The 10,766-nt window shown below is 27.6% G+C and overlaps 1 protein-coding gene across 1 annotated transcript in view; it reads right to left on the reverse strand.

Moving 5' to 3' along the window:
- Positions 1-5,726: 5,726 nt before the first annotated feature.
- LOC108688789 (17-beta-hydroxysteroid dehydrogenase 13-like) overlaps positions 5,727-10,766 on the reverse strand; it is a 6,744-nt gene continuing 1,704 nt past the window's right edge. Inside the window, exons 2-8 of the mRNA XM_018195205.1 lie at positions 9,667-9,810; positions 8,789-8,940; positions 8,404-8,581; positions 8,050-8,179; positions 7,638-7,764; positions 7,397-7,522; positions 5,727-5,793 (exon numbers count right to left, since the gene is read on the reverse strand). Of these exons, the coding sequence (XP_018050694.1) occupies positions 5,727-5,793; positions 7,397-7,522; positions 7,638-7,764; positions 8,050-8,179; positions 8,404-8,581; positions 8,789-8,940; positions 9,667-9,804 (918 nt within the window). The 5' untranslated portion in view covers positions 9,805-9,810. The remainder of the gene's footprint in view (positions 5,794-7,396; positions 7,523-7,637; positions 7,765-8,049; positions 8,180-8,403; positions 8,582-8,788; positions 8,941-9,666; positions 9,811-10,766) is intronic.

The following is a 10,766-nucleotide window of genomic DNA, read 5'->3' on the forward strand; positions in this document are numbered from 1 at the left end:
TTAATTGAATCAAAAAATTTGGCAGTGGTCACAATGCTGTGAAAAATAAAAACGTCGTTCGCGATCGAATATTGATGAGAACATTCAGACCTTAATGATTTTTTTTATGAGAACTTTTGAAGAATACGGTCCTATAATATGTTATATTATCTATTATATTTATTTATAATGTGCAAAAGATAAATTTTGTTTTTTACCTTATCGTAGTAGCTGTCCGTCTTCTGTCTAACACTATACAAACAACACTGATAAAATAATATTTCATGTGTCTTTGTTATACAAGGATCATTCAAATATAAACCGGATTCTTTTACGGATTCTTTTTGCGAACTCAGAAAGCCATAAGTGAGCCGAGGCATTCCAGGCAGTTTGGTAGAGGTGTATAGAGGGGAGCGATCCTCGCAACGTTCCTTAGTTGCTGCTTCCTTGTCAGCAGTGATGCAAATTTTGAGTCGCTTACAGCGACCGGTTACTAGCATGAAGGGGATATAAGAAGATACATACACTGAGTCCATACTTCGTGTATACTTGCGTTGCACATGCGTGTGTCCATCTATGTCCTCTTCATGCTAATAACCATGCTGTAAGTGGCCCAGGATTCACAATATTCACATCCTCGTCAGTAACATCACTGAACAAGAGATACTTACGACTGTTGCGCAACACATTATTATCAAATTTCTCACCAACGAAGGCGTCAAATCAACTGAAATTTTGACCGGACTCCAACTACAGTTTGGAGATTGTATCTTGTCAAGAATCCAAGTCTTTGATTGGGTCAAAAAATTTCGCAGTGGTCATGATGCTGTGGAAAATAAAAAAAAAAGTCACGAACATCGTTCGCGATCAAGTACTGATGAGAACATTCAGATCCGAATGTTTAATGATTTTTTTCATGAAAACTTTTGAAGAATACAGCATATTACTGTGAATTGCTGGATAACATGAAAACTGTTTATCGCAACAAACAACGCTGGCAATCCATTCGCGACGTTCTGCTTTTCCATGACAACGCACGGTCGCAGCCTTAATCTGCGGTAAACGCATTGGACACTTCTTGAAACACTCTTCTTATAATCCCGATTTATCCCCATGTGACTTTCACATGTTTAGACTCCTGAAGGAGGCTTTAAAAGAGGAAAGATTTAATTACGCAGTAGTTGAGTACGTATGCAATTGGCGCCGCAATTAGAGCACCCTTCTTCTTTTTTTTGATGAAAGGATCAAGAAGCTACCTCTCTGGTGGAGAAAATGCATTTCCATTGAAGGGAACTATGTAGAAAAATAATATATCGCTTTTATAATTTTATCTATTACCAACAAATTTATAAAAAAAAAATCTGATTTATATTTGAATCGTAATTAGACAGAAGACAACATAGCGTAGTATATCGCAAACATGTTAAACTTGTTTTCACGTCTAGTTCTAAATTCAAAGATTAATTATGTAATCAGAATTTTTATATATGTATTTATAAAATTTCTTTAGGTTTTGATTTTTAAATACGAGGAACAAAAAAGGAAAATGCTTTATTAACCGCATTCATGAAAATGAGAAGAAAAAGATTAATTTTAATTTTAATTTTTTATGTTCTTTGATAAGTTTCTCTTTTTTCCTTTCCTCATTTAATTAATTCTCTTTAAAAACAAGTTTGCTGCTTTAGATTTGCATTATAAATCGCTGGAGAACATGCAACATAACATAACATTACATCATGTGCATTTTTATTTTAAAATGCGATAGTAAAATTAATAATAATATGCGATTATAGATTGTAGAAGAATTAAGGTGCGATCTGTCACTCATTAAACTTATATTAATCGAAGCGAAGTTAGCGAAAAATAATCGGGTATAGTTAATCGAAAGAATTGCTTCGGATAAAAAATCGCGCGACAATGTAATTCTGCTCTCAAATAATGGAATTGATAGTTAGTGACATAGGCAAAAATAAGAATCGATATATTTTTTGGAAAACAATTAGTAAAATATGTTAAAAGTTTAATGTAGTTAAAATAAAAATATTTTATAAATATTTTCTAAATTTTTAAATTTAAATTTTTCTGGATAGGCACATCGAAATCTTTTAAATAATAATATATTATAAAAAGTAATATATGTATTATATAATATAATATAAAATATACAGTATTAAAAAAACTATTTAGCATTTATGCAAATAGATAATACACATTATATTGAACTAAAAAAATCTTAGTGAACATACATTGTTAGAAACCATGTAACCATGAGCTTCCTTTACATATAAATGAAGTTCGTGGTTATAAACGAAATTAAAAGTAATGAATGATTTAACTGAGAATTAAGTTACAGTAATTACTTAAATGTAATGAATTTATGAAATTTAATGTACTTTTAATAAAATTTTATGAAAAGTACATTAAATTTCATAAAAATGTATTTTTCATGAAAAATACAAATTTCATTAAATTTTATGTATACATAAACATACTTTTTAGTTATAAATACATTAAATTTATAATGTAATGTCATGAAATTAAGTTCAAATTGTGTAATTTAAAATTTAATGAAATTTAAGAATATTTCTAACAGTGTAGATTGAAAGCTTAACCATTTCTGAGATATAAATATTTTAAAAAGTTAGCATTATGAATGAACTTACTTCTTTCTACGTGTCGCATGCGATGTTTACCTTAGTGTTTATAAACTACGTTCTGCAGGAAGAATTCTATAAAACTTTGTAAGAAGAAGAAGATGCCAAGCATATATATATATATAGAAATGAAAGGAGGTATGAAAAACATTCTGTAAATATAGCAAGTATAAGCATTCATGATGCTAACATATAAAAATATTTATAAAAATATTTATAAAAAACGTTGAGCATTCACTAAGGTATTTTTATTCAGTAGGTATAGTGTGCTCTACCATATAAATGCTGAATTGTTTTTTTTTACAGCTTATATAAATAATATTAATTTAATTTATGGCTTATATTATTTATCAGTGCTATATTAAATATATATTTTTAAAATAACAGATTTTAAATTAATTGATTAATGTTGAATATAAATAATTCTTGATTATTAATATTTTAGAATTTGTTTTTGGGACTTCTATGGATATTTTCTATAAAAGCTATACAGTTGGTGAGTTATTTTAGTATTCAAATCCACAGTATTACACTGTTGAAGAATTTGTGTCGAATACAACTTATTTCACATGTGATATACTTAAATTTTTGTGTTCTTTTAACATAATAAAATGAATATATTAGAAAACACAGATATTATATAAAAAAATTCTTACAAAAAGATATTGCTGACACAATTTGTAACTATGGAAATATATATTTTTAGTATAATTAATATTTATAATATGTTAAATTAACACGTATTTTATTAATTCATCTTAAAATTTATATTTCAGAACACATTATTTTTACATATTCACTTATTCATAAACTGTCATTATTTTAACGTTGATATTCAAGGGCTCAAGTAGTAGTAAGACTCAAGTCACGTTGAATATCAATATATTTAACATAAAATTCTTAACATAATATTACATTACATTCAAATATGTTAAAAAATTCAACACAAACAAGAACAGAAAATGGACTGTTTCCAACACAAATATACAATATTTTTTTTGTATCAGGATGTTCCTCGCACTGATAAAGAATTGTAATCCCGCATGGTCTCGCGTAAAGGAACACGGTAGTGTCGCTACACTTATTATGGCTTTGCCTATTACAGCTTAGGTTGTGTTCCAAAATTTATTGTCAGTACTGAAAGTCTATAATTTACGTCACGTGCACTACAGATTTTCAGTACTGGCAGTAAATTTTGGAATACAGCCTTAGTCGTAATAGGTAAAGCCATAATAGTAGTTTTTTGTGAGAAATGTTGATATTTTAATAAATTAAAATGCATCATATAACATGGTTCAATAATACAAATTAAAAATAAATGTTTAGAAAGGCAGAACCAAATAACAACAAAGTAAATATGTAAATATAAGAAACAAATATAATTATCATAATCTAAAGCAAATAACAAATAACAGACGTCGTTTCCAGCCCAATCAGGTAATCTTCAATGTTACATATAAACATAATTAAATAGAATAGATAAACTAAATTAATTTACTTAAATTAAACGGATCAACTAATAAAATAATACAAAAAAATGGCCATCTGTAAAATCACATCCTGTCTTCGTGAATATGATATTACATCCGCAACAATATAACGTAAATGTTAAATATCAAAATAATAAAAATTCATATAATGTCAAAATGTGCAAAATAAGCATCATAAATTCAAAAATTCTCATTAAAATCTATAAAAATAAATATTACCAATACAATATTTATAGCAAAGAAAAACTCCAAAGCATTAAGTACAAAAATACTGAATATAAAGTATATGAAAGTCCGATAGATTATTATATATAAATTAAAACATGTAGTCTAGTCAAAGTTATCTTAGAATTACAATGTTGCAGTGTCTACTGATAAAAAGATCTCCAAAAATGTATTAATACAAAATTTTTTCTGCCAAGAATAATTTCACGTTGGCAAAAGAGTATAAAATTAGGAAGGTATATTACGACGAAGAAATGTCTTTGTCTGATTGTGATACACAGAGTGAAGGAGTCATTGAGAAAATAGAGGAATTAGAAACAAGAAAGGAAATTTTAATAAATTGATTAAGTTAGGCGATAACCTTCCAGATAATATTTATGTTGCATAAAATATTTAAAAGATTTTTTTTTTAGATGTCGTATGTTTAAAAAATGTCTAAAAGATGTTTAAAAGTCTTTTAGATATCTTGTGTACATGTTATTTTGAATACAAGCTGAATACATTTAAAAAATTGAGTCATACGCGCCGCAATATAAAACTAAAAAAATATATTTGCAAACATTGCATATTGATTTTCTTTAACTAAAAATAATAGAAAAGATAAATTTTGTTTTTTACGATTGTAGAGCAACTAGGTCATAATGACGCAAAACATTGTAAAAATTAATAATACAATGCATATGATCAATGTTTTCTTTTTTTTTTGCATTTTTACGCATGCATTTAATAAAATTCTTACATTTAAAAATCAAATCTTGAGGAGATATATAAATTCTATATAAATACGGAGATATATAAATACATTTCTATATAAATACGGAAGATTTCGATCACACTGATTATTCTTTAAACTCTCTTCAAACGAGTCTAACGAATAATCAGTTAGAGAGAAGCAAGATTACTCAATCACGTGCGTGGATTTATCTAACAAATAAAATTTACTAAAAAGTGGAACAACCGTACTACATCAAGTATTTTATTTTCTTTATTTTATTTTTTTGCTTCAAACAAATTTGTTATTTTAGTAATAGAAGAAGAGAAGGAAATCAGCACAAATGTAAATACATATTATTACGTAAATTTTTATTTTTACAGCAAACAATATAAAAGTCTTAAAATAAAATTATCGACAGATTAATAACTTACACTACGAGGTACAACAGGGAAAGAAAAATGTATGCTTTATTTAAATTATAAAAGTCTAAATATATTACGTATATAAAATATTCCATAAAACATATTTTAATACATTTAATACTAATTCCGCTGTCAAAGAAAGATTTGTAACATAATAGTAGTCTCTTCTTTGTAAATTTTTTTATAAATTTTTGAAAATTTGATGAAATACAAAATTCTTCTATACTTATTATTATTATTATTATCCTGGTTCGACACCAGTATCAATGAAATCTTTTATAACAATTTGTGCATTTTCGGGTAAAATCCTGAAAACAAAATTATAATGTTTTTATTTATCTATATTTTAATTATATACTAATGTAGAATATTAAAAATTATAAAATGCGATGTTATGTTGTAATTTATTTTTTGTGCATTTTTATTTTATATAAAGTTTTGTAATATTATATACTTAATAAATAAATATTTATATTTAAAATATTTGATATCACAATTTAAGACATGTGTGTGTAAACATATAAATATAATAATATACAGGGTGCATTACCAAAATCCGAATAAATTTCAAATTTCAATTTTCCGCTATATTGTGCCTCCACTAGAGATTGTTATTGACATCCGAGAAAGCCTGCTTCTAGTAAACAGTCAAAATGTATTCTCAAAATGACGATGTTGAAACCAAGTGCGGAGTATAATCAAAGAGCCGCGATAATCGAAGACCTTCGCGCTGGGCATTCAGTAACAGAAATAATTCGGTTCTTTGGATATCCGAGATCAACCATTTATGATGTTGTGACAAAATATAAGGCTTTAGAAACAATCCAACGAAGATTTCCAGTATGCCAGCGAGGAAGAGTCCTCGAAAGAATGCACCGCGAGGACCCTCGCAGTCATTGAAAGGGTCAAGAGCTGATTTCGGACTCAGGACTCGTTGCAAAAATTAGCATCGATTGTTGGTGTGAGCGAGCCAATAATGCGTCGAATTACCGAGGAGGACTTTCGATACAAATCGTACATATTAAAGGTACGACTCTCTGAAGCTGCCAGGACAAGTCGATTTGTTCGCTGCAATCTACTATTATGTTCTTTGAAAAACGTAGCGTCGGGATGAATTAGGTTCTTTTCTGATGAAAAAATTTTTATTGTTGATGCCAAATCAACTGAAGGAATGACTAATGGCTCGCCTACAACTCCGAGAAGTTCCTGTTGTTGTTAGAACAAAATTTCTGGCCAATGTTCACGTGCTAGGTATTGTGTCCAGTGAGAGTGATGTCATATCACCACATTTCTTTAAAAAAGGGGAAACTGTCACAAAAGAAGCGTATTTGCGCGTTTTAATGGTGTAGTGTCCAGTGAAGTCGTGAATGGAAACTGTAATGTCCGGAAGGCCATATGTTTTTCAGTAAGATGGTGCACCGTCTCATACGAGTCATTTGATTCAAAATTGGCTTTCAGACAACGTCGATATATTATGATCCAAGGAATTCTAGCCTCCTTAGCCAGCCTTTAAATCCCTTACTTGATTACTATGTATGGAGCGTAGTTGAAAAGGTTACAAATAAGACTCGGCGTCTCAATGTGTCATTAAGGACCGCTATTGAGCAGCATTCGTCAGCATGGATAACGCTATAGTATGCGTGCGAACGCTTTACATCAAGAATAGAGATCGTCATTCAAGCTAATGGGAAATATATCGAATAATTGTGCTTTACAAGGATCTCCCAAGTGCCAAAAGGATTTTTTGTAATATTTAATTTTTCATTAAAAACATTTTGTTGAAGAAATTATTCGATTTGTCCGGATTTTGATAACCCTGTATTATGCAAACATTATGATAAATATTGAAAAATACCAATTGTAAATCAGATTATTAGTACATAATTATATGTATGTAAATATTGCAATTACCTAATAAATTTTATGAGTGGTAACCAAAATGATGGTACAGATTTTATTTTTATATTTTGTCGTTGAGCTTTAATTATTTGTGCAGCTGTATCTTTCGATGAGTTTAGTTGTAAAAATATTTCGAACCTACAATTAGATAGAAATGCTTATTATCAATCTTAATACCTCAGCTTGTTACATTTGCATACGTGATTATATTTATCTGTTCAAATTAATTGTATTAATTTTTTTTTAAACGTACATTTTATTAATTTTTGGGTTTTTGCAAAGTCCCGTATCTACCATATAAGGACAGATAGTTGTGAATTTAATTAAAGATTTTTCCTTATTAAATAAATGCAATTCGTCCTCAAGCGCATCCATCATACCTGAAAATAGAATACCTTATACGTTAGTTGGAAGCCTGAATATTTGTGAAGTTAAATCATTTATTTTTTATAAGTTTTGAATGTAATATAAAAAAAGAATAGATATTATAAAGCCTTGTATCCTTCATGTCAGAAATTGATTCGAGATCTCAGCTGAAGAATGAATTGATCAATTGCACTGACATTGTGAATTGTTTCAACATTAATTCTTTTTCTGTCCAAAATCGCGGAGTAATTTTTAACATTGTGGGCATAATTTAAAACTTCAGAAAAAATTAGATTTACCTCGAACTGCATGTTTTGTAGCGGAATAAGGAACTAAATTTGAAAATCCTACAATGCCTGCTATCGATGACAATGCAACAATGTGACCATGGTTTCTTTTTATCATACTTGGCAGATATGCTTGCAACATCTGAAAAAATTGAAATAGTAGTTTATATCATGCGTTACATTTTGCATATTTTAGCATTAATAATAATTGAAGCTAATTTTTGTGAGAAAAAAAATTTATAATCTATGATTATTGGAAATCCTTAAATAATTATTTTGAAGAAATATGAAATAAAAAAAAGCATCATTTATTTAAAAGCAAAGATAATTTAATATTTATTATATATATAATCAATTTTAACTTGCCCAAAAATGTCCTAACACATTAATATTGAACATTTGTATGATTTCATCAACCGTATGATCTAAAAAAGTATGGCATGGCATTATGCCGGCATTGTTAACTAAAATTGTGACATCTCCGATTTCTCCCTTTACTCTTTTGGCTACTGCAAAAACATCTTCTCTTTTAGTCACGTCACATCTATAAGCAAAATTTTAATTAGCATTGATTATTCAATATACTGTAAATATATTATGATACTTCTCTTATGCGTGTGCCGATTTAGTAAAATAATAAATTAATTATATTGAGAAAGAAATTTCTAAATATTTAGAAAGAGACATGGAATTGGGGATGTAATTTTTAGTTGTTTAACAGAAATGTTTTGTTAATAATACAGAAGCATACTCATATGCATATGCATCTTTGCCAATTTCTTTAATCTCCTTTGCTGTTTGTTCATTAGTTCGCTTATTTATGTCTAAGCACACGACTTTCGCACCTAAGCACGCGTATTGAATTGCCAACTCCTTTCCTATACCATGACCTGCACCTGTTATCTTGTAGATGTAACAAACATAATATAAAAATATAATTATGACACAAACTTATTCACTTAATACAAATTGTTTTACGCTATTTGATATCGCTTCTTTATTTTAGAAATGACAACTAAAAAAATATAATTTTTGAATTATTACTATGAATGTGTTAAGTAAACATTATCTTATCAATTATAAAAAGTAAACTTAACTTCATAGAATTTTGTCAAAGTTGCCACAGTTTAAAAAGAGTTTTAAGAATCGTGACAAAAATTTTATTTCATGCTAACAATAATATCCTTTTATCAATATTATTTGACTCAATAATTTTCTATCAAGTTGAAAAGTAATTTTTTCTCTTTTATAGGAAACTTAATTTTTTGAGATATATCACTTTTGAAATAAGGAAATGATATCATAAGAGATTAATCTTTAATATTGCATTATATCTATTTTAATATTACCTTATGTCTATTAAACATATATTTATCTTAATTAATATATTTACTAATTAAAAAGAAAAAATTTTTCATTATCTCTTATTGTTTCATATGTACATTGTACATAAAGTTAAGAGATAAGTTAAATACATAAACATAAATTAATTTTATTATTAAAACGCATTTGTTTAATTTCGTCGTCAATTTTGAATTTTTTCAAATTGATACTTTAAGCTTATACTTTTAATATTAAATATCTACTTTTGCAATAAATTATATTATAAATTATATTTTTTGTACATACCAAAACAATCTCACCATTCACATTCTTTTCTTCTAATCCGAAGAAGTTATAGTACACGCTCTGGCAGATATAGTAAAGAATTTGCAATATAAGTCGCAATACATTTAACAAAATTTGTATGATGTTAAATGCATTCATGATGAACTGAAAAATTAGTTATTTTCTTATATGAATATATCAAATATTAACAATATACATATAATAAATAAACTGAAGGAATAAAAGGAATTGATAAAATATTAGGTGTAGTAAAAAGGAATTCATTATTTTTCCATTCAACTTCATGCAAAAATAATGGATTTCTTTTTACTACACCTAATATTTATTGAGAAAAGATATTTCACAATGTTTTGAAAAAACTCATATTTTGAAATATACTTAATCTTTTTTTGTAATTTATAAATAAATAATTCTTCATGTTCTTAAATATTATCTTAAATATTATATCGTAAAATAAATATTGTAAAATAAATAATATTTGTGAATGAATTTTAAGAATGCGACATGCCAATACTTATATAGATTGAGTGAATCTCTATCGCATGTTTTATTGATATATTGTGTTAATACATATTTTCAAATATTATTTTAAATATATATTAATGCATATTCTTCCATATAGTTGAAAGAATTTTTAGGAAATATTAGTATATCAACATTTTCATGTATACGTGAGTTCGTTGAGTCAACGGTTATCGATCACCAATTCACATGTGCATGAGTTCACTAAGTCAGCAGTTATCAAGTCGGCCGACTTGACGTATACATGAATTCATTTAGTCAGTCGCAAATCGTAAAACATAGTTTGCAAACGCAAACGCAGATTTGCGTTTATTTTTTCATTGCATGCAGTTGATTTTCGTCTGTGTGTATCTTGCATGCGGTGATTGTTATTTTATGTTTTGCGATTTGCGAATTATGTAGAAACACCTTTACCGACCGAGTCACGTATACATAACTTGCTTTAGGCCTGTTTTTTACGGCTTACGGGTTTAGCGATTGATAGTTATTAGCTGGCATTGATTGTTACGAAAAGTATAAATGATGTGTATACTGTAGTTAATATATATGTATGTGTATATATATATATATATATAACT

Source organism: Atta colombica, unplaced genomic scaffold, assembly GCF_001594045.1.
Source record: "Atta colombica isolate Treedump-2 unplaced genomic scaffold, Acol1.0 scaffold239, whole genome shotgun sequence".
Classification (NCBI taxonomy): Eukaryota; Metazoa; Arthropoda; class Insecta; order Hymenoptera; family Formicidae; genus Atta; species Atta colombica.